This window comes from Salvelinus alpinus, chromosome 37, assembly GCF_045679555.1.
Source record: "Salvelinus alpinus chromosome 37, SLU_Salpinus.1, whole genome shotgun sequence".
Lineage (NCBI taxonomy): Eukaryota > Metazoa > Chordata > Actinopteri > Salmoniformes > Salmonidae > Salvelinus > Salvelinus alpinus.
This window is the reverse complement of record NC_092122.1, coordinates 726,839-752,545: the sequence shown is the minus strand read 5'-3', so window position 1 is coordinate 752,545 and position 25,707 is coordinate 726,839. Positions and strand designations below refer to the sequence as shown.

The 25,707-nt window shown below is 41.8% G+C and overlaps 1 protein-coding gene across 1 annotated transcript in view; it reads right to left on the bottom strand.

The window, feature by feature from the left end:
- Positions 1-785: 785 nt before the first annotated feature.
- il17rel (interleukin 17 receptor E-like) overlaps positions 786-25,707 on the bottom strand; it is a 51,546-nt gene continuing 26,624 nt past the window's right edge. The window contains exons 11-18 of the mRNA XM_071386903.1: positions 25,550-25,594; positions 25,364-25,421; positions 23,772-23,902; positions 12,963-13,022; positions 12,811-12,868; positions 8,904-9,074; positions 8,557-8,616; positions 786-7,342 (exon numbers count right to left, since the gene is read on the bottom strand). Coding sequence (XP_071243004.1) covers positions 7,212-7,342; positions 8,557-8,616; positions 8,904-9,074; positions 12,811-12,868; positions 12,963-13,022; positions 23,772-23,902; positions 25,364-25,421; positions 25,550-25,594 — 714 coding nt within the window. The 3' untranslated portion in view covers positions 786-7,211. The remainder of the gene's footprint in view (positions 7,343-8,556; positions 8,617-8,903; positions 9,075-12,810; positions 12,869-12,962; positions 13,023-23,771; positions 23,903-25,363; positions 25,422-25,549; positions 25,595-25,707) is intronic.

Sequence of the window (25,707 nt, the reverse complement as noted above, 5' to 3'; positions counted from 1 at the left end):
TATTGCCGCTTTAAGATGGATTTACATTATTTTGGTAAAATGAAATTAACAAATCATTGAAACCACTTGCATACATTTAAAAAAATATATTTTGGGGTTATTTTGACACTTTACTGAGACTGTTATGAAATGACAGAGGGATTACAGATGGATGGTAGAAACAGATTAAAGACTTGGAGCGGGGAAATCTTCTGTGGGGTGACCTGTCTAAATCAGGTGCGATACCGCTAGACTACGGGCTCTGCACGACTTGCATTCATTTCTATGAGGTCATTTATTAAAATTAAGTGTATTAAATGTATGTTCATTAAGAAATTATTCTGGGTTGAATTGAAATTGACATATTTTGTTGGTTGTTTTTTTGAGTCAATTTCAATTCACCCCAGAATAATTTCTTACTGTGTGGTTGAGTGTGTACAATTTCAACGAAATGTACAATTCTTACCCCTCCTTTCTAAACTGTCAAAATAAAGCACTAAAAAATTAAGGTGGAATTCCACAAAAAATATTCTCCATGGGCCCTTATCAATATCTAGCCTATAAAGAATTTGTATTTCTAAACCATTAATTGTATGAGAAACAATGTATGTGTTTTGATGTTGCTTTTTACATGCACTGAAACCTCAAAAGTTTTTTCACCACGCTCTCTTAAAAACACCAATATTCAGGTTGAAGAACCAATTTGGGTGTTTCAAATTCTGTGTATTAAAACACTTCAAACACTCTCCAAACACCAGATCTCAGCTTAGGTGCACTACTTTTCATGATTTCATTACGCAATCATGGTGTTTTGAGACTTTTTATTTTTACAAGGTAGACTCTATTGTGTAGGTTAAAAGTCCAAGAAATAAATATGCAAGAAAGATAATGTATTGGTTTTCTTCATTTAACACTGAGGCAGGTTTGCTATGGACAGCATAAAATAACTAGGCTTTTATTACAGTTCTTCAAATGCACAGAAACACAGAAATGGCAGCAATATGAGTTTATGTAGAATATAAATGCTAAATATTACAAAACATGTATTACAACCATCACATACATCACATACGGTAACATTTTTCCTCATAAAGTTAAAGTTAAATATATTAAAACATACTATATACTGTACACACAACACAAAAGCGTCCGAAATATCAGTCATAGTCAACTCCTGTACGCAGTTCCACCACAATAAACCGAGAACTTATTTTAGCTTTATAACTATTTATTGGCTTCTTGTAACAAGTCTATCTATTTAGGCTGAGGCCTAAGTGCAATGTTCAGGCTGTGAATTCTGTCCGTAAGTCCGTGTTCATTTTGTCAACAACTAATTACTCGGGTGATCAATTCGAAAATGCAATGCTTAAATGCTCAATTGATAAGCAAAAATGATAAATGCATTTATATTTGCATATGGGTGCACATGATTCATGTCACAATAAAATGATAATGTTAATATGAAAACTGAAAATGCTTTATTGAAAATTGGAAACGGTTCAAATAAATTCTAAAATGATTAACAGAAAATGGTAAATGCAATGTGGAAAGTGGCTTTTTTTCATTTTACAACTGCCCATTTAGCATGTTCTATTGTCTTTTTCTTTTTTCATTTTCAATCTGTATGCAAATTGCTCCTTGGAGGTTTGGACCAGGAGAGAAACACAACACCACCTGCAGTTGTACATTTTTGACATGTCATGCGCTCTGTTAACGAAGGGGTTCAAACCTGGTGTCTTCTAAACAAGAATAACATTTTAGCCTGCTAAGTCAAAGCTTAGGCAATGTAGCTTGGGGAACCAGACTTTGGTTTAGCGGACTAATCAAACCAAATCAAATTTTATTGGTCACATACACATGGTTAGCAGATGTTAATGCGAGTGTAGCGAAATGCTTGTGCTTCTAGTTCCGACAGTGCAGTAATATCTAACAAGTAATCTAACAAATTCACAACAACTACCTTATACACACTAATGTAATGAATAAGAATATGTACATATAAATATATGGATGAGCAATGGCCGTGCAGCATAGGCAAGATGCAGTAGATGGTATAGAATACAGTATTTATATATGAGATGAGTAATGTAGGATATGTAGACATTATTAAAGTGACTATTTGTAAAGTGACTAGTGATATCATTATTAAATCCATTATTAAATGTATTAAAGTGGCAAGATATTTGAGTCTGTATGTTGGCAGCAACCACTCTATGTTAGTGATGGCTGTTTAACAGTCTGATGGCCTTGAAATAGAAGCTGTTTTTCAGTCTCTCGGTCCCAGCTTTGATGCACCTGTACTGACCTCGCCTTCTGGATGATAGCGGGGTGAACCGGCAGTGGCTCTGGTGGTTGTTGTCCTTGAGGATCTTTTTGGCCTTCCTGTGACATCGGGTGCTGTAGGTGTCCTGGAGGGAAGGTAGTTTGTCCCCGGTGATGCGTTGTGCAGACCACACTACCCTCTGGAGAGCCTTGCTGTTGTGGGTGGAGCAGTTTCCGTACCAGGCAGTGATACAGCCAGACAGGATGCTCTCGATTGTGCATCTGTAAAAGTTGGTGAGTGTTTTAGGGGACAAGCCAAATTTCTTCAGCCTCCTGAGGTTGAAGAGGCGCTGTTGCGGGGTGAAGTCCACGATCATCTCCTTTGTTTTGTTGACGTTGAGTGAGAGGTTATTTTCCTGACACCACAATCCGAGGGCCCTCACCTCCTCCTTGTAGACCGTCTCATCGTTGTTGGTAATCAAGCCTACCACTGTAGTGTCGTCTGCTGATGATTGAGTTGGAGGCATGCATGGCCATGCAGTCATGGATGAACAGGGAGTGCAGGAGAGGGCTGAGAACGCACCCTTGTGGGGCCCCAATGTTGAGGATCAGCGGGTGTGTTTCCTGATGTGTTTCCTACCCTCACCACCTGTGGGCGGCCCGTCAAAGTCCAGGACCCAGTTGCACAGGGCGGCGTCAAGACCCAGGGTCTCGAGCTTAATGACGAGTTTGAAGGGTACTATGGTGTTAAATGCTGAGCTGTAGTCAATGAATAGCATTTTTACATAGGTATTCCTCTTGTCCAGATGGGATAGGGCAGTGTGCAGTGTGTTGGAGATTGCGTCGTTTGTGGACCTATTGGGGCGGTAAGCAAATTGGAGTGGGTCTAGGGTGTCAGGTTGGGTGGAGGTGATATGATCCTTGACTAGTCTCTCAAAGCACTTCATGATGACAGAAGTGAGTTATTATAAATGATGATAGTCATTTAGTTCAGTTACCTTAGCTTTCTTGTGAACAGGAACAATGGTGGCCATCTTGAAGCATGTGGGAACAGCAGACTGGGATAGGGATTGATTGAATATGTCCGTAAACACACCATGTTTACGGCATGCTCTGAGGATGCGGCTGGCTAGGGATTCTGTCTGGGCTGGCAGCCTTGCGAGGGCTATCATGCTTAAATGTTTTACTCAAGTTGGCCACAATGAAGGAGAGCCCCCTGGCTTTGGTAGCGGGCCGTGTCAGTGGCACTGTATTGTCCTCAAAGCGAGCAAAGAAGTTGTTTAATTTGTCTGGGAGCAAGATGTTGATGTCCACAACAGGGCTGGTTTTCTTTTTATAATCCATGATTGACTGTAGACCCTGCCACATACATCTCGTGTTTGAGCCATTGAATTTCGACTCTACTTTGTCTCTATACTGACGCTTTGCTTGTTTTATTGCCTTGCGGAGGGAAAAGCTACACCATTTGTATTCTGTCATGTTTCCAGTCGCCTTGCCCTGATTAAAAGCGGTGGTTCACGCTTTCAGTTTTGTGCGAATGCTGCCATCAATCCACTGTTTCTGGTTAGGGAATGTTTTAATAGTCACAGTGGGTACAACATCACCAATGCACTTGTTAATAAACTTGCTCACAGAGTCAGCGTATACATCAATGTTGTTGTCTGAGGCTACCCGGAACATATCCCAGTCCACGTGATCGAAGCAATCGTGAAGTGTGGACTCCAATTGGTCAGACAAGCGTTGGATAGACCTGAGCACGGGCGTTTCCTGTTTTAGTTTCTGTCTATAGGCTGGGAGCAACAAATTGGAGTCATGGACAGATTTGCCAAAGGGAGGGCAGGGGAGGGCTTTGTATGCATCGCGGAAGTTAGAGTAGCAATGGTCGAGAATGCTACCAGCCCGTGTCGCGCATTCAATATGCTGATAGAATTTAGGAAGCCTTGATCTCAGATTAGCTTTTTTTAAATCCCCAGCTACAATAAATGCAGCCTCAGGATGTATGGTTTCCAGTTTACATAGAGTCCAGTGAAGTTCTTTCAGGGCCCTCGAGGTATCTGCTTGGGGGGGATATACACGGCTGTGACTATAATCGAAGATAATTCCCTTGGTAGATAATGCAGTCGACATTTGATTGTAAGGAATTCTAGGTCAGGTGAACAAAAGGACTTAAGTTCCTGTATGTTGTTATGATCACACCATGAGTCGTTAATCTTAAGGCATACACCCCCGCCATTCTTCTTACCAGAGAGTTGTTTGTTTCGGTCGGCGCGATGCGTAAAGAAACCGGGTGGCTGTACCGACTCTGACAACATATCCCGGGTGAGCCATGTTTCCGTGAAACAGAGTGTTACAATCTCTGATGCCTCTCTGGAAGGCAACTCGTGCAATAATTTCGTCCACCTTGTTGTCTAGAGATTGGACATTGGCGAGTAATATGCTTGGATGCGGTGTATGGTGTGCTCGCCTTCTATGTCTGACCAGTAGGCCGCTCCGTCAGCCTCTCCTGCGGTGACCGCATTGTTTTGGATCGGCTTCTGGGATAAGAACAAAGGATCCGCTTCGGGAAAGTCGTATTCCTGGTCGGTATGTTGGTAAGTTGACGTCGCTTTTATATCCAATAGTTCTTCCCGGCTGTATGTAATAACACTTGAGATTTTCTGGGCTAACAATGCAAGAAATAATACATTTAAAAAAACAAATTACTGCATAGTTTTCCTAAGGACCTGAAGCGAGGCGATCATCTCTGTCGGCGCCATCATACTCAATGCGCTCTTCTGATGTGCAAAACACCCTTGTTCGAACCCTGTCAGTCATATTTGTGCCATCGCTCAGAAGGGTCTCTGAGGAGTTCAAAGGATGGTGAATTGTAACTGAGATGGTTCCGTTAACACACATGCATGATGAGTAGGTCTAACCTTGACTGAGACCTGAAGAGTTGCATTCGCTCCCTGAGTCAATGCCTAGGCTTCAGCTTAGCAGGTCTATACTTTTCTGGTGCGCAGGAGACCTGGGTCATTTCGCACTCTGTGTGTTGGTTACACTAGTCTAAAGTCAATGTACAGAGAGCCCGGTATGGCTTGGATGTACTACTGTATGGGGGTGTGGTGTTGCTCTCCTGGCTCATGCCTCCAATAAGAAATTTGCATACAAAATGAAAATTCTAATTTAAAAGAGAACATTTTTAATTGAGTAGTTGGAAAATGAAAACAGACACTATGCAATTTTAATTTATGGTTTTCTGTTTACCATTTGTCTTTTTCCATTTAGCGATTTATTTAGAATTTCTGTTTACCATTTCCAATTTTCATTTAATCATTTTCTATTTTCATTTTAACTTTGTAATTCAATTGTGGTATGAATTATGCACACTGATATGAAAATAAAAATGTATTTATAATTTTCACATTCCTATTTAGCATTTAAGCATTGCATTTTTGAACTCTCCGTAGTCAACAACCTATTTTTCCTGATGAAACTAATGATGAGATGAAATGCTCTGTAAAAAACTATAACTATTACCAATTACTTTTCATTTTAGTTGACGAAAATGGACATTCAATTTCACATGAAACTCCTTTAAATCTGTTTTGTCCAATTATAAGCATGCATCCCTGTGCAGAATATATAATGCAATCCTCTCATTAGCCGATAACATCTTTCTGTTGCATGGGCTGGTTGTATTGATCTGGCTCTCCCACAAACACAGCTCCCAAGTCACTTTAATCACTAATCTTGGTCTCTCTTTTGAGCTGATGCGCAGACAGGATACATAAATTGTAACAAATTAACCTCAATTAGAAACAATAATGTATTTTAAATCTTTGCTTTCAGTTAGGTCATTTTTGCTCTGATCACATCAGAAGCTCTATTGTGCCATGTGCGCTTTTATTAATCTGTGTTGGCAATAGCGAGTTGCAGTTGCTTTTTCCAATTGGGAAAACGAATGATTTTTGCTGAATATTAGGAGTATTGTAATACTTCTGGCATTGTGGGAGAGCTCATATTCTCCTATTTTCAAGGAAAGCACTGTTATTTAACCAACTCTGATGGTTATTATGTGGAGAAAATCTGATCTAAATTGCTTAACCTGTAGGCTTTATATCCTTAAATTATGGCTGGCATTGGTTATAATGTTTCCAGCTAAGGTATAGCCTACAAAGCGATAGTAGGCCTAGTTGGACAAGGCTATCTGAGTCCATTCAAAAACGCTAACTACCTTTAGCGCATATTCATGATAGTATATTTTTCCTGGGGACCCGACGCTCGCTCTGAACGTTGACACGCATCGCTTGCGGTAAGGTTTTAGAAACATGAGGAATCTTTCATATCAGTGAGATTTTTTTTTTTAAACTGAGGGTTAAATTACTACACACCTTTATAGGGTTAAGATTGGTGCTCCCACACGGCCATATCTCAAAGTTACAGCACTTGTTTTACGGAAGACTTAGGCAAACATCTGTGCTCATAAGCTATCTAGCATGCTCCGAACACCTGTGTGTAAGCATAACTGGGGAGGAAGTGTAGCGGAAGTGTAGTTTGCCGGCTGGAGACACACAGCTTATGGATCTGTGCAAATCTTGGTAAGTAAGTGTATCTTTTTAATTTGAAAGAATAATTCTCTCAGATATGAAAGATGCTTCGAAAACCATTTTGCATCTGATGATTACTGACGTTTCTAAAAGTTAAAACACAGCGCCAGTATTGTAGTTCACATGGAGCCAGTCGTGACTGAAGTTAACCGCTGAATATCCTACAGAGAAGGGCTTTTGAGAGCTAAGTGTGCACATGATGCAAGTAAGAGGTAAATATGAATTATTTAAATGTAGAAAAAAATGTGCAGACTAAAATGTGACTAAAACTAGACTGAAATTGTTCCGGGTTTTCGTTGACTGAAAATAAAAAAAATTAACAAAAGATTAAATGACAAGAATGTAACTAAAATCTAATTTAAGACTAAATCTAAGACAAAGTTAAAACTGCAGTAAGTTAGCCCTTTCGCAGTTTTCAAACTGAAGGGTGTAAGGTATGGGTATCTCTTTATGGAGAGTAGTCTGGTCTTGGAGTCCTGGGGTGGCACGGTCAACAGCAACAGCATGAGATTCTGAAAAGCATGCAGTATTATTAACCATGGCGATAAACACTGAGTATACCAAACATTAGGAACACCTTCCTAATATTGAGTTGAACCCCACATCCTCACTTCGCCAGGGCATGGACTCTACAACGTGTCGAAAGTGTTCCACAGGGATGCTGGCCCATGTTGACTCCAATGCTCCCCACAGTTGTGTCAAGTTGTCTGGATGTCCTTTGGGTGGTGGACCATTGCTGATACACACAGGAAACTGTTGGGCTGTTCTTGACACAAATCGGTAAGCTAGGGCTAGGGTAATGGTTTTGTTTGAGGCTAAGGTAATGGTTCCTACATGAAAAAATACTAGTTTACTATAGAATCCTACAATACATACTATTTAATTCTATAGTAAACTGTAGTATACTGTAAAATACTATACTACACACTGTAGTATTCCTAAATCACGTGTAGTACTTATAATATATAGTAGAATGTTGTAGTATCCTGAAGAATACTATAGTAAATACTATTGCATTTGCATATACCCATTCCCCTCCCCATATCGCAATTTGTGCTACCCATGAGTGAGAAACCTACATGCCAAGTATACACCCCCTGTTCCCTACAGCTTATAGAATATAGTAGAAGCTCTGAAGTATTAGATCTGACCTCAATCCTACCTACAGGTTGTGGAAAATGTGCTCTTTTAGTAGTAATGGGCATTAAAAATTAATTTCTGTGAGCTGGCACATTTGGCTTCCAAATGGCTTTTCATTCAAAATGCTTCTAAATTGGCCTAGAACCAGGAAATAAATAAATACATCTACAATGTAAATCTCAAATGGTAGGCTACCATTATGTCAGATTGTGAAATGCTCGGTCAATGTTTTTTTACCTGGCCAAATTATTAGAAGGCGAAGGGGAAAAAATGAATTGGCCCAGATTGAGGCGTTCTCCCCACTACAGTAAATATTACAGTATAGTACAGTCTGCAAAAACACTACATTACTATAGTATATAATAGCATTTTTTTACAACAGTATTTATACAATAGTTAACAGTAAATACTACAGTAAATACTGCAGTGAATACTACAGTAAAGTCTAAAAACAACACTACAGTGAATACTAAAGTATTCATACCATAGTATACTATAGTATTTTTTCATGTGGGTTGAACCGGTATGTGGACATAAAGCTAGAGTTGGGGCTATGGTTAGTGGATGCACGGTAGAATGGTCTTACCTGTTTGTTGTTTCGATGTACAGACCCCATGCCGTCCCTTTCTGTGCCTCCTCTGGTGAACTGCAGACAGACAGACAGACAGACAGACAGACAGACAGACAGACAGACAGACAGACAGACAGACAGACAGACAGACAGACAGACAGACAGACAGTATACACAATCAGTCAGCACCCCATTTAAACCTGGGACAATAGTGTACTGTGCTAGCTCGAATGTATTATTTTCAGCACAGTTCCAGATTGATGCTGCCTAACCAGGCCAGCGCAGAACATCCCGGCTCTGCTTTAGATGACTGTGAAAGGGGTAGTTATCGTTCACTCAGTTAGGGAGAGGTGGATACATACCAGTTAGTAGGGCTTTGACGACTAGAGCTGCCACTATGACAGCAGCAGTGAGACAGGCCACAGCTGGCACCACTACGCAGATCAGCTCCAAGTAGCCTTGCAAGGCCGCGGTTTGCCCAACCATGGCAGGGGCACGGGCACGGGCACGGCCACGGGCATCAGCTTGGTCCACTTTGAAAAGCAAAGAGAGAGAAGCAGCAGTCAGAATCAAAGCTCTTTCCAAGGTGGATTTCAGACAAAAGAAAAGGAGGACTCTTCAATGTATACTTCAGTGTGTTTTATATAAACAGCGGTCATACACTTTGACTTCAAGCACCTTTTCAAAGCCATAGGATGTATGTATCTTTATGTCTTTCTGTGTCATATTTCCTAATGCAACCTATTTTCCATTTGAAACCTGAAGTGGTTCGTGAATGTGTTGAAAATAAAAAAAAAATGTTGGTATTCCATCATGTTAGCAGTGTCTTCTGAACCCTTTCCATGAAGCCAGTCAAATAGAGTGGAAGCATTTAGCTACAGTGCCTTCAGAAAGTATTCACACCCTTTGACTTTTTCCACATGTTGTTGTGTTACAGCCTGAATTTAAAATCGATTACATTTAGATTTTGTGTCACTGGCCTACACACAATACCCCATAATGTCAGTGGAATTATGTTTTTCAACTTTTTTACAAATGAATTACAATTTAAAAGGTGAAATGTCTTGAGTCAATAAGTATTCAACCCCTTTGTTATGGCAAGCCTAAATGTGGCTAAAAGCTGGTTCTGCTCACACTGCCCTACCCTGTGCTTTGTCCTCTTTCTCCCCTCTCTCTCCAGATGAAATCTCGCGTCTTGTGACGGCCGGCCGCCCAACAACCTGCCCGCTTGACCCTATCCCCTCCTCTCTTCTCCAGACCATTTCCGGAGACCTTCTCCCTTACCTCACCTCGCTCATCAACTCATCCTTGACCGCTGGCTACGTCCCTTCCGTCTTCAAGAGAGCGAGAGTTGCACCCCTTCTGAAAAAACCTACACTCGATCCCTCCGATGTCAACAACTACAGACCAGTATCCCTTCTTTCTTTTCTCTCCAAAACTCTTGAACGTGCCGTCCTTGGCCAGCTCTCCTGCTATCTCTCTCAGAATGACCTTCTTGATCCAAATCAGTCAGGTTTCAAGACTAGTCATTCAACTGAGACTGCTCTTCTCTGTGTCACGGAGGCGCTCCGCACTGCTAAAGCTAACTCTCTCTCCTCTGCTCTCATCCTTCTAGACCTATCGGCTGCCTTTGATACTGTGAACCATCAGATCCTCCTCTCCACCCTCTCCGAGCTGGGCATCTCCGGCGCGGCCCACGCTTGGATTGCGTCCTACCTGACAGGTCGCTCCTACCAGGTGGCGTGGCGAGAATCTGTCTCCGCACCACGTGCTCTCACCACTGGTGTCCCCCAGGGCTCTGTTCTAGGCCCTCTCCTATTCTCGCTATACACCAAGTCACTTGGCTCTGTCATATCCTCACATGGTCTCTCCTATCATTGCTATGCAGACGACACACAATTAATCTTCTCCTTTCCCCCCTCTGATAACCAGGTGGTGAATCGCATCTCTGCATGTCTGGCAGACATATCAGTGTGGATGACGGATCACCACCTCAAGCTGAACCTCGGCAAGACGGAGCTGCTCTTCCTCCCGGGGAAGGACTGCCCGTTCCATGATCTCGCCATCACGGTTGACAACTCCATTGTGTCCTCCTCCCAGAGTGCTAAGAACCTTGGCGTGATCCTGGACAACACCCTGTCGTTCTCAACTAACATCAAGGCGGTGACCCGTTCCTGTAGGTTCATGCTCTACAACATTCGCAGAGTACGACCCTGCCTCACGCAGGAAGCGGCGCAGGTCCTAATCCAGGCACTTGTCATCTCCCGTCTGGATTACTGCAACTCGCTGTTGGCTGGGCTCCCTGCCTGTGCCATTAAACCCCTACAACTCATCCAGAACGCCGCAGCCCGTCTGGTGTTCAACTTTCCCAAGTTCTCTCACGTCACCCCGCTCCTCCGCTCTCTCCACTGGCTTCCAGTTGAAGCTCGCATCCGCTACAAGACCATGGTGCTTGCCTACGGAGCTGTGAGGGGAACGGCACCTCCGTACCTTCAGGCTCTGATCAGGCCCTACACCCAAACAAGGGCACTGCGTTCATCCACCTCTGGCCTGCTCGCCTCCCTACCTCTGAGGAAGTACAGTTCCCGCTCAGCCCAGTCAAAACTGTTCGCTGCTCTGGCACCCCAATGGTGGAACAAACTCCCTCACGACGCCAGGTCAGCGGAGTCAATCACCACCTTCCGGAGACACCTGAAACCCCACCTCTTTAAGGAATACCTAGGATAGGATAAAGTAATCCTTCTAACCCCCCCCCCCCCTTAAAAGAGTTAGATGCACTATTGTAAAGTGGTTGTTCCACTGGATATCATAAGGTGAATGCACCAATTTGTAAGTCGCTCTGGATAAGAGCGTCTGCTAAATGACTTAAATGTAAATGTAAATGTAAATGTAAATGTAAATGTAAATGTGCTTAACAAGTCAGATAATAACTTTCATAGTGTTAAACATGAACATGGTGAAGTTATTCATTACACTTTGGACAGAGAGGAAGGAAACCACTCAGGGATTTCACCATGAGGCCAATGGTGACTTTAAAACAGAGTTTAATAGCTGTGATAGGAGAAAACTGAGGATGGATCAACAACATTGTAGTTACTCCACAATACTAACCTAAATGACAGTGAAAATAAGGAAGCTTGTGCAGCATACAAATATTCCAAAATATGCATCCTGTTTGCAATAACACTAAAATAAAACTGCAAAAAATGTGGTAAAGAAATAAACTTTATGTCCTGAATACAAATAATTATGTTAGGGGCAAATCCAATCCACATATTACTGAGTACCACTCTTCATATTTTCAAGCATGGTGGTGTCTCTTTCATGTTATGTTTATGCTTGTCATCAGCATGGACTAGGGAGATCTTTACGATAAAAATAAATGGAATAGAGCTAAGCGCAGGCAAAATCCTAGATAAAACCTGGTTCAGTCTGCAGATATTGTACAATCCAGGTGTTCAAAACTCTTAGAGATTTACCCAGAAACCCTCACAGCTGTAATCACTGCCAAAGGTGATTCTAACATGTATTGGCTCAGGGGTGTGGATTCTTGTGTAAATTATATTTTTCTGTATTTAATTTTCAATAACTTAGCAAAAATGTCTAAAAACAGGTTTTCATGTGTCCCATTATGGGGTATTGTGTGTAGATTAGTGAGAATTGTTTTTGTAATCCATTTTGAATTCAGGCTGTAACAACAAAATGGGGAATAAGTCAAAGGTTATGAATACTTTCTGAAGGCACTGTACATTTGGCGTGTTCAGTCTCGTTCAACACACCCACACACACACACACACACACACACACACACACACACACACACTGCCTCAAACAAAAGATACTTAGGCTGTGAAGTCAACAGTGTTTGTATCAGATAGGGGCCAAGGCAAGGTGTGCATGCCAGGATTACAGTTTAAAGAAGGTGGAGCGCAGCTGAATAAGAGAATGCCTGCCTCCTTGAGAATTTTGAATGAGTTCATGTAATGAAAGAGGTAAGGTGAACCACACAAGCGTGATGAGTAACCTTGCCTGAGGCTTGCTAGATTTCCTGAAGACTTGCGTTAGCTACCATTGCCAATACCTTGGCTTCAGCTCATTGGGCTAACACGGTTTTGTGGGCTAACATGGTCTTGTCGGAGACCCTTTAGGAACCCAGTCGGTCACTCAAGGCTGAATGGTCACACAAGGCTGAACTCAAGAGTTTTGAATGAGCTCACTTCTTCTTAATAAACCCCTGTACAATAGGTCAAAAAGTCACACAACACTCACAGCATCGTATATGGCAATGAAGGATGGTGACAGCATACTTTACGTTAAGCCTCTTCACCTGTCGAAATAGAATATGCATCTATCAATCAATATCAAAATGCCTGTGAAATCTATACATGTACAAACATTTACATGAACAGTATTCATCTTACCTGGACACAGGTGTTTGGTAGGCATACGTCCACAGTCAGGTTGAGATTAGCAGATTTCTCCTGCAAAAGGAAGACATAAAACATTTTATTATACTTCAAAACACTCTCCTGTAAAAGGAAACAGAATACAAAAACATGTCAGTTAGCTTTAGAAGAAGAAACAGATTCCCTTACGGCTTCTGTTCAGGTGTGTTCTCTCTCTCTCTCTCTCTGTCTCACTCTCACTCTCACTCTCACTCTCACTCTCTCACTACACTACACTACCTGGTATTGTGTTTGTCAGTTCTTCACAGTATTAGACTAGCGGTTAAGAACATTGGGCCAGTAACAGAAAGTTCACATTGAGGACATAACATTATAAAGACTGTTTGTGAAAAAAGGGTGGCCTACTCAAACGCCGACAATCATAAATAGACTTTCTAATGAAGTGTTTTAATTACACCGGTTTGAGCCTACGCTGCAGGGACCACTTTAAAATGATTACACCCATGTATTCGTACACATTCATGAAATTTGAAACAAGCTATTATCAGGCTGGTTAATGGGATGTATGTCTGTTGAATTTTGAAAAATCGTCCCCACCCCACCTACTCAGCCAATCAGGAGCCGCTACTGCGTTGCGGCTGTGGCATACTGCATACTTTTAGCTAAACGGTACATGCTAAATTATATGCAACGATGAGTAAAGAGTATGCAGTTTAAGTATGTAGTACGCTAGTATGGGTATTCGGACACAGCCACTGTCTCTGTGTCCTAAATTGAAACAGAAAAATTACACAGAAAAAGCTTTCTTTTTGTGGGAGCACTCAAGCCTGTTAAGTCTTGGATCAGATGTGTATGAACCCTTTGTTTCAGACAGGTTCATGTCTGAAACAAAGGTGATGCTGAGTGGTGATGCTGTTAAACAGCCTGTGAAGATACTGTGAGACACTGGGGTAGCCTATCTTTCATTTTGGAGGGTGCATGTAGTCCAATCGGCCCAAGGTTCTAATTTCATGTCAAAGGTCTTCCAGCAAGTGCTACAGCAGGTGGGTGTTACCCATTGCCCCTCTTGTGCCTACCACCCAGAGTCTCAAGGTGCTGGAGAGATTTCATCAGACTTTGAAGTCTATGTTGAGAGCTTACGGCTTTGAGTTCGAGAAAGACTGCGATGAAAGGGTCCCTCTGGTGCTATTTGTAGCACGGGACGTTGTTCAAGAATTTGGGGTCACCGTTGTAGGCTCACTTTTCAGGCCCTTACCCCTATAAAGATATTTAAAAAAATATCTGGATTATCATCGCCACACCCGAGCGTAGGGGGGAAAAACTACTGTGTCATGTCAACATGTTGAAACCATACTTCTCCTGCTGTGATCGGGCGGAGAAGTCGGTGGAAATAGTCTTCCTCAAGAGCATGAGGAAAGCCCAGTATTTCCTTGAGAGCACGAGGAAAGCCTAATACACATTGTGCCTGTGGGACGGTTGAGTAAAGCAGAGATTCTGGAAAACCTGGAGGGCTTTTTGGCACACTTGTCTCCGGATGTGTAGCGAAGTGTGCCCTTTGCGCTATACCCGCAATAACATCTGCTAAACATGTGTATGTGACCAATACATTTTGATTTGAAAGGCGAAATTGTTGTACTGCTTTTAGAATATCAGGGTTTAGTTTCAGATGTGCCAACTCAGTCAAATTTACTAGAGCATGACACGTTGGGGACTCGAGTGAATCCTGAAAAGAGAGAGAAACTCTGTAGTGAGGTAGAATTCATGCTTGAGCACGGCATTGCACAACATGGCAACAGTCCGTGGAGTTCACCCTGCATATTGGTACATCAGCTGGATGGGTCTCCGCGCTTTTGTTCCAATTTTCTCAAACTCATTGCTGTTACTGAGTCAGACTTGTACCCTTTTCCCAGGGTCGATGACTGTGTGGACCGTGTTGGTGCTACTAAGTACGTTAGCAAGTTCGATCTGCTGAAGGGATGCTGGCAGGTCCCTCTAACTGAGCGTGCAAAAGAGCTGTCTGCTTTTCTCACTCCTGATGGTTTGTTTTCCTACCTTCATCTTCTGTTCGGGTTACGAAATGCCGGAGCCACGTTTCAAAGGCTCATGCACATCGTGCTACGTGGTCTGGAAAATGCTGAGGCATATTTGGACAATGTGGTGGTATTTATGCCACCTGGACAGAACACCTTAGTTTAGTTTAGTTCTGCATCTGCCAACTTGAATGTTAAACTGTCAAAGAGTGAAATCGCCCAAGCAACAGTGAAGTATCTCTGGAAGGTGGTGGACCAAGGATAAGTCTGACCGGTCATGACAAAAGTGGAGGCCATTAATAGCCTTCCTGTGCCAACTTCTCGCCAGGAACTGCGTCAATTATTGAAGATGGCTGGCTACTACCAGGCATTTTGCAAGAACTTTGCACAGGTTGTTGCCCCACTTAAGGATTTTACCAGTCCCAAAGATATTTTCCATTGGAGCCCAGACTGTCAGGCGGCTGTTGAGAAGACAAAGACCCTGTTGGTCTCCGCACCAGTGCCTGCTACTCCAGATTTCCGTCATCCATTCTCTATGTACACAGATGCCAGTGATGTAGGAGCAGGCACTCCTGCAGGAAGACAACATCAATGTTGAGCATCCAGTGGAGTACTTTTCGAAGAAGTTGGCCTCCTATCAGAAACACTACTCCACCATTGAGAAAGAAACACACATTAACCCTGGCTTTTCAGCAGATCAAGGTTTATGTTTCGGTCTCTACACCTCTTGTGTTCTTTAGTGACTGTAACCCTCTCGTTTTCCTGTAAAAGACAAGCTCCACGATTTGCAGACTCCTTCACTGGAGTATCATATTGCAGGAGTTTCCTCTTGAAATCAGACATGTCCGTAGTAAGGACAACTTGGTTGCTGATTTTGTTTCAAGATTGGGCAGTCAATAGGTTTTTGTTGTGCTTAGCTAGTGTGTCGCCCTGGCCAACATTTTAGTTTGACCACACATTTCGCTGTATTGGAGATTAATACGTTTTGTTTTGATTGGGCTGGTCCCAAGGAAATGGGAATACTAGGAAGGTACACAGATCGAGATTTTCCCTCTTTTGTCAAAACTTCTGAGTTTTATGCAGCTATTTTCTTTTGTAGAAAATGTTTAAGGATATGATGAAATAAAACAAAAAGAGAAAAGAGGTGGCTGTTTTGTTTTGTACAATAAACCGCCAATAGACGCCATGTTTATATTAGTTAGTTATGCCTTTATAGAACGACTGCCCCTAAAAACCAACTAATCCCTTTGAAAACGGCCTATGTGGCGTCAATATGAGTCAGAAACATATATTATAGTGTCAAAATTGACTGCAAAGTCTAAATAGGATCATTTTGGTCATAATGTCTGTTTCATCTAAAATTTCATTTGAAACCTCAGTGCGTCAATTCAAATTGTATTTGTCACATGTACTGAATACAACAGTGAAATTCTTACTTACAAGCCCTTAACCAACAATGCTTTAAGAAGGTAAGAAGAAAAGCGTGTTAAGTAAAACATAGAAAATAAGAGTAACAAATAATTAAACAGTAGCAGTAAAATAACAATAGCGAGGCTATATACAGGGGGTACGGGCACAGAGTCAATGTGCGGGGGCACCGGTTAGTTGAGGTAATATGTACAGTTGAAGTCGGAAATTTACATGCACCTTAGCTAAATACATTTAAACTCAGTTTTTCACAATTCCTGACATTTAATACTAGTAACAATTCCCTGTTTTGAGACCCTTTTCAGGAAACTAGGCGTATGTCGTGGGTCACTACTTCACAGGAGAGCCTTAGTTAAAATAGTTTTTTTGGCATAATGCCTTCTCGAACATGTGAGCTTTCATGCGCCTTAATAACAAACTTGTATGCCATCTGTAAATACAAATATAATTGTAAATAACGAGCCTAGTTGGTTAAGCCACAGAAAAAGAGGAAACCTTCCCGCTAGCCATGATTGGCGGAGATAATGAGTGGGCTGGACATGCCAAGAGATGAGTTTGGATTGGTCTGCCATATAGCTTGCTTCTGTCGATTTGAGCTGGTCGGTAGATAATCCTGTCTTTTTATGAAATGAATTGCGTATTAAAACTTAACAAAAACTTGACTATATCAATTTCAATAGAATTTCACTGCAACAACTGTTTCAGAGCACTCTCGTCTGAGTGTGCCAGAACGCAGAATAACTGATGAATTTACTACAACAACAAAAAATAAACAAATTAATGATGAATTTACGAAAGCTCAATACCAGTTGAAAATGGGCGGTGTCAGTAAACGTCTGTAACGGCTTTCGTTGGTGGAAGGAGAGGAGGACCAAAATGCAGCGTGGTAAGTGTTCGTCATATTTAATTGAAACTGAACACTACACAAAACAACAACGAGGAAAAAACGAAAATGAAACAGTTCTGCCAGGTGAACATACACTAAACATAAAACAAATACCCACAACCAAAATGGGGAAAACAGGCTACCTAAGTATGATTCTCAATCAGAGACAACGAACGACACCTGCCTCTGATTGAGATCCATACTAGGCCAAACACATAGAAATATAACAACATAGAAAAAAGAACATAGACTACCCACCCCAACTCACGCCCTGACCAACGTAACACAAAGACATAAAAAAGGAACTAAGGTCAGAACGTGACAACATCGGCAAAAAAGCATACTTAAATTGTTTAGTCATCTCAACTTTCTCAATTTCCACATTATTTATTACAAGATTTATTTGATGCTTATGGTTTAGTGAGTGTTTTGTTCCAAATACAATACTTTTAGTTTAAGAAATATTTAAGACTAACGTGTTCCTTGCCACCCACTCTGAAACTAACTGCAGTTCTTTGTTGAGTGTTGCAGTCATTTCAGTCGCTGTAGTAGCTGACGTGTATAGTGTTGAGTCATCCGCATACATAGAAACTCTGGCTTTACTCAAAGTCAGTGGCATGTCGTTAGTTACATTGAAAAAAGCAAGGGGCCTAAACAGCTACCCTGGAGAATTCCTAATTCGAACTGGATTATATTCGATAGGCTTCCATTAAAGAACACCCTCTGTGTTATGTTAGACAAGTAACTCTTTATCCACATTATAGCAGGGGGTGTAAAGCCATAACACATAAGTTTTTCCAGCAGCAGACTATGATCAATAATGTCAAAAGCTGCACTGAAGTCTAACAAGACAACCCCCACAATCATGTTATCATCAATTTATCTCAGCCAATCATCAGTCATTTGTGTAAGTGCTGTGCCTGTTGAGTGTCCTTCCCTATAAGCATGCTGATATTCTGTTGTCAATTTGTTTACTGTAAAATAGCATTGTATCTGGTCAAACACTATTTTTTCCAGAAGTTTACTAAGGGTTGGTAACAGGCTGATTGTTCAGCTATTTGAGCCAGTAAAGGGAGCTTTACTATTCTTAGGTAGCGGAATGAATTTAGCTTCCCTCCAGGCCTGAGGGCACACGCTCTCTAGTAGTCTTAAATTGAATATGTGGCAAATAGGAGTGGCAAAATCGTCTGTTGTTATCCTCAGTAATTTTCCCCCAAATATATTTTAATTCCAGGTTGTAAGGCAACAAAATAGGAAAATGTGAAGGGAGGTGAATACTTTCGCAAGCCACTGTACTTCCAATTCTGGGCAGTCATTCATTTTGATTCCGGGCCGAGTCTGATACCCGCTTCTGAGCCGATCCCTCATTGCTAGCTGGGATGAAAACAGCCTAACCAGCACTGCTAGGGCGAGTGAATTGGTCAGAGTTTGGGTGGGGGCTGAAGCTTAAGATGATTCTTATGGCATTACACACGGTCAGTGTGAACCAGAGTGACTTGACACAACAATGGGCCAAGCAACGGAAACGACACAGGACGTCTTATTTAATGAAAGGGGTTTCAGTCTGCCTTAAAGAATTCATCCATGTATACGGGTAAGAGTCTAGCTACAGTTTCAGATATTATACTTTTCTAATTTCGTCAGAAAGTTGTTTTAATTGCAAGTTAAAGCATACTGTTAACTAGCTAACATTGAACCTATTTGGTTAACTTTAGCTAGCTATGACAATCGGTTTTGTATTGCTAATACTCAATGGACTGGGATTATGGTTCATTGTTTAGGAATCGATGGCAACACTTGGTATGTGAAAACAACACGTTTTGATTATTTCATTGATCTCAAACATGATTGGCACTACATGTATTGATCTCACATTATTTCTGTATTTTCCAGAGGTGTGTGTAGTGTGTTTTTTGACTTTCCAAGATGTTTCTTTATGCAGTGCTGCTGCTCTGCACATTTGTAGGTAAAAAAAATGTACGTTACATTTTCTTTTCATTAACTTATCTTAATGTTATTTTGTTGTTTGCAGGTGCACTATCCTTCTGACCCTATGCAGCCAGGTCCCATCTACTTTTTAACTCCTCGTAAGTGTGGCTTGTTTGGTGTCTGTTGTAAAGGAATACCACAACAAGTCAACTACTTGATTGATGAAGGCATGTCATCCAGCAAAGGCAGCAGCGCAGTCATCAACTACATGCACCATTTCTTCACCAACTACAGAGTTGGGGAAACACATGTGGACCTGAATTGTGATAACTGCAGTGGCCAAAACAAGAACAAGGTTGTGCTCTGGTATTGTGCCTGGCGGACCATGCACAAGCTCCACCACAGTCTGGACCTTCACTTCCTGATCGCAGGCAACACCGAGTTTGCCCCCGACTGGTGCTTCGGCCTCATGAAGCAGCGCTTCAGAAAGACCAGAGTGAAGACTTTGTCTGAGATTGCTGGTGTTGTGAAGGACAGCACTGTGACAGGGGTCAACATCCCACAGCTATGACTGGCAACAACACCTGACTCCGTACTTCAGGCCGCTGCCACAGTTGAAGCAGTACCAGCACTTCAGGTGAATATCATTTTCATTGCAATGTATGAGGTTATTCTTCTTATCTAAACTTGGGAGGTGAATTGATGTATATTTTTTTGTTTCCTGTTTTACAGCTTCGATGCTCTTGAGCCTGGTCGCCAAGGAGCGTTTGGACTACCGGGACCAGGTTTCAGCTGCTACGCAACGCTGACATCCTTCCTCCCATAGATGGTCTGCCTGTACAACCACCACCTGGACTGGACACAGCTAGACAAACGTATCTCTTTGAGAAGATCAGGGAGTAATGCGACGAAGAGGCTATGGACATCACATGCCCTGCACCAAAGTCAAGGATAGGACAGAAACAGGCTCTCCGAATATAGCTTCCCTTGATCATGCGTGGTTCGGACAGACCAGTCATCAGCACTATCTGCAGTGCCTCTATTCAAATGATTCTCTCCTAACACACACGCCATTCATTTCTCCAACTATTTGTTTTATTTATCCTGCAGCTCAGTCACTTTACCCCTGATTGTATGCATATAACTACCTCCTCTATCACTGATATTGTTATTATTCTTGTACATACTGTATATCTTATTTATATTTACACTATTTATAATATTGCTACTACGCAATTAACCATTTGGCTGTACCATTTACACCTTCTGTAGAGACCCATCCACTTGGCAATATGTGGCTGGGGGTTATAGCGTTTCTTTCACGTGACCCATCAATTTAGACAAGTGTGTCTGTGTAAGCGTCATCTAATATTTATAAAATATTTTTATCTGGACACTTTGTTAACCTGTAATTTTTCCTTATTGTAGGCTACTACTTTTACCACTTTTAGTCTTAATCTTTACTACACTACTCACTGTTTAGCACATGACCTCACGATCAGGTTGGTTTCACCAGGCAAATCATAACCCACCATGTGTGTGTGTGAGACCGACCAGTATCTTTGATGAAGGGTCAGGAGCTGATCTACGTTGCTATGCCCATCAGTGGGGCTCTGGCAAAGACCTCACCTCTTGCCTGCTCACCGACGGTCATCGATCGGGAAATCAGAATTTGGTAGGTTTAGTCTGACTTCAACATAGGTCATGTCTGACACAAACATATACTATCTCTAACTGCCATAGTTAGAGATAGGTCTTATCAGAACAGTGACTGTGTGTATTTGTTGACAGATGCATGAGATTCAGAGAGACCTGGCACTCAACACATCCACCATGAGGTGATTACTGATAATACAGTACAGCACAAATGTCTTGTAATAGCAACACCCTTTTCATTCCATGTGTCAACTCTGCCTCAACTCCACCTATTTCTACAGATGGACTGGATATGCTTTTGCCAGACGGAAGCCTCAGTCACTTGACCTATTCAAACTTCGACATAGTACCTGTTTGTGTGTCAGATATGACCTATCCTCACTGCCATTGGTAATATTAGAGTGACTATGGAGACATTGAAGATGAAGTCCAGACTGACAAACGGGCTTGATACTGATGTATCTGAATGGAGAAAGACCTGGCACTCGGCATGAACATTTTACGAGACAACTTTTACCTGTATTGTCTTTTTTTTTATTGATTTGAATGTATCAGTCAATATAGGGAGGGAGAAACCCCTGTGTATTCTCCACCAGGATCAGTGAACTTCTGGTGTATATGGGACACCACACAGGAAGATATGACCACTCTGACATGTTTGACAAGGTAGCCCCATTACCACCAGACAAAATGCTGATAGGCACAGTATCTGTACCAGCTAGGAATGACATGAAAGGTGCACATTGTTACATTAGCAGAACACTGATGCTATTGTATTATGGAAAGGGTTGTTTATTCTACATGGACCTGAATGTTGTCAAAACATGTAGTTTAGAATATCTACACAAATTCAGCAATTTCATTCTTCTCATATTGTTCTGTAGGCTACTGACCTATTCAAGCTTCCTCCAGAATCTCACCATACTGTAGTTATTGAACTCAACCTGCAGGAGGTTTCTTTGTTGTGATTGAGTGGGGGGAAACAGCTGTGGGAAAGGTTCTGACAGATTGGTGTGTCTTGGTGGTGGTAAGGAGCAAATTCGTTTTGCATGGCCTGTCATGGCCGCCAGTATTTCTTGAGGAGCAACCAAAAAAAAGGAGGCCAAATCAGCGGGTGTAGTTCCCCTTTAAGTTGATCATGCACGCTGATTGGAGTCATCCTCGGTGGTCAGGGTGTGTTGCACCTGTCGCCTCGTTAAGTTTCATCTGTGCTGGCACAGGTGATATTTAAGAGCTGCAGAGCCAATGCTCCAGTTGGCATGAGAGATGTTGGAAGAGCTAGGCTGTAGTTTAACTCTCAAAAATGTATGACTAGAAAGACTTATATTTTTGATCTACCTGTTTGGTTTGCTCCATGTTTACGTTCACTCTCTAACTTTTATATTATTTAACTAGGCAAGTCAGTTAAGAACAAATTCTTATTTACAACGACTGCCTACCAAAAGGCAAAAGGCCTCCTGCGGGGAAGGGGCCTGGGATAAAAAATAATTACAAATAAATACAATATAAATATAGGACAAAACACACATCACAACAAGAGAGACACAACACTACATAAAGAGAGACCTAAGACAACAACACAGCATGGTAGCAACAACATGGTAGCAATACAACATGGTAGCAGCACAAAAACATGGTACAAACATCATTGGGAAAAGTCAACAGCACAAAGGTCAAGAAGGTAGAGACAACAATACATCATGCAAAGCAGCCACAACTGTCAGTAAGAGTGTCCATGACTGAGTCTTTGAATGAAGAGATTGAAATAAAAAACTGTCCAGTTTGAGTGTTTGTTGCAGCTCATTCCAGTCGCTAGCTGCAGCGAACTGAAAAGAGGAGCGACCCAGGGATGTTTGTGCTTTGGGGACCTTTAACCGAATGTGACTGGCAGAACGGGTGTTGTATGTGGAGGATGAGGGCTGCAGTAGATATCTCAGATAGGGGGGAGTGAGGCCTAAGAGGGTTTTATAAATAAGCATCAACCAGTGGGTCGTGCGATGGGTATAAAGAGATGACCAGTTTACCGAGGAGTATAGAGTGCAGTGATGTGTCCTATAAGGAGCAAATCTGATGGCCGAATGGTAAAGAACATCTAGCCACTCGAGAGCACCCCTACCTTCCGATCTATAAATTATGTCTCCTTAATTTAGCATGAGTAGGATGGCCATTTGAATCAGGGTTAGTGTGGCAGCTGGGGTGAAAGAGGAGCAATTACAATAGAGGAAACCAAGTCTAGATTTAACTTTAGCCTGCAGTTTTGATATGTGCCGAGAGAAGGACAGTGCTCCGTCTAGCCATACTCCCAAGTACTTGTATGCGGTAATTACCTAAAGCTCTAAACCCTCAGAGGTCGTAATAACACCTGTGGGAAGAGGGGCATTCTTCTTACCAAACCACATGACCTTTGTTTTGGAGGTGCTCAGAAGAAGGTTAATGGTAGAGAAACTTCCCTGTCCTCCCTCCTCTTTCCTAACCCCTCCCTCTCTCCCTTCTCCCTCCCACTCCCCCCGTCTCTCTCCTTCTCTTTCCTACCCCCCCTCCCTCTCAACTTAAGTTGGTGGGGGTTCTTTTCTTTTAGTTTGACTGTATCAGGCAACTCTAATGGGCATCCATGGTGGGTGTTAAGACCCTACTCGAGCTTGGCTAGCACTCAGTAGGCACCCCCATTGATGCCTTTCAGAACCTATTTTAAAAACCCTCCTGGTTTAGTTTTGGTTGTCAGTGACTCATTTGTTAGTTCCCTCTTTATGTTGAGTGATGATTTTTGGTTGGTTATTGGGGAAGTAAGTCATACAGCAGACTTCATAGTAAGTAAACACCCTTATTTAAAAAATAAATAAATAAAATGTACTGTTGCCTATGATAAGAATTAGGTGCAGATAGACATGTATTTACCACATGTACAGGGAGTGTGTGTTCTGGGTGGCATGCAGAGGTCCCCGTCTTCACACACACATGAAGAGAGAGGGGTGCTCTGACCCGTGACGTTAAAACCAGCCGCATCTGGTCGACACCCAGGTCCCAAGCTGGAGAGCAAGGCAATAGCATCATTCAACATTACTTACTGTATGATCACCTGCAGTATAGAGCCCCACAGTGGAGGTGTCATAATACCCATAAAACTTAGCGGTCAAACAGGGAAACATTCAATAGTTTTTCCACCATTCATTTTTTCCCATAGGGGATTTTAGAAACACTTAAAATAAGGGCTGTGTTTCATGTATGCTTACCCTGGCGTGGCGTATTGATAACCATGTAAATCTCTCTCGGACAAGGTGACTTTTATCAATATATTCGGCTCGATTTACTCAGACTTGAAAATGGTAATTAGCGTCAAAGTAGACATCATACAAAACTACAAATCCCTGCAAGCTCCTGCACGTCATCTCTGGCCGATACCTTTACTAACAGGTATTGTGTCAATTTAAAACTTGCACAAGACCATTCACAGAATTGTCCATTTAAATAAATGTACCCTATGTATTCATTACTGTCACGCCCTGACCTTACAGATCCTTATTATTCTCTATGTTTGGTTAGGTCAGGGTGTGACTCGGGTGGGAAAGTCTATATTTTATATTTCTTTGTTTTTGGCCGTGTGTGGTTCCCAATCAGAGGGTTGTCTCTGATTGGGGATCATATATAAGTTGTCATTTTCCTTTTGGGTTTTGTGGGATCTTGTTTTCTATATAGTTTCTTAGCCTTACAGACCTGTGCGCTTTTGTTTTTTTGACTTTGTTATTTTGTTTGGTGTCATCAATAAAAGTTACGATGTACGCCTACCACGCTACGCCTTGGTCCGGTCATTCTACACACGAGAGCTGTTACAATTACTACATTTAGCTAACATTAAATAGTTAATCGAGAGATTCTTACCTTTGCCTCAATTCGGCAGTCTCATCCAGATCATCATGGCATTTGTAGTTCATTATGATAGCAAATGAGCATTTCATTTTGGGGTAAATGGTCAATACAGGCAAATATACTGAAAAAAGTCACCTTGTCCTAGAGAGATTTACACGGTTATCAAAACATCACACCAGGGTGAGCCTACACGAAACGCAGCTCTTATTTTAAGTTTCTAAAATCCCTATGGGAAAAAAGAATTGTGTAAAAACGACTCTATATTGGTAATACTAGATAACGGACCTGGGTTCAAATAGTATTTGTTTTCTTTCAAAAACGTTTGAGAGTTTGATTCAGCATACCTGGAGTGCCCTATGGATGGGGTTTGCACTTCTGGTACTATTCCATTGGTCCATTGTGTCAGACAAGTAAAAAAAAATGCTATTTGAATCCAGGTGTGCCATAATATTGCATTAGTGTAAAGACTGATACTAGTGTGGGTGGTTTCTTATCATTGGGTGTTATGGGTTTGGCTGATGTACAAACTGTGGTACCCTTTTCCACTTAAAAGTCTGTCATTCACAACTTCAGACGGATCACTCATGATAATTATATGCACACTATTTACAGAGAGCTATTACCTTGGAAATTCCCATCTGCAAAGGGGCACCGGATCCAGGATCCAGAATCTGTGGTAAACTACAGCCAGGAGCATGCATTTGTTAGATACATTTGTTCTGCACACTCAAAGGGGATATGTACCGGAAAGTTTAGATAGTAAGTGCATTCAGTCATTGAAGAAACCACAGGCAAAGGTGGTGTCGTACCTTCATGCAAAGCTGTGGGTGTGGATCCACTGTGGAGAATGTTATCTGAAAGGAAAGTTAAATGGGGACTTAACTATAATAGTTCTTGTAAAACAGTCATCTGGTGATATAGCCTTGGTGCCTGACTGTTTCTATGTCATATCAGTCTTTTGTCTTTG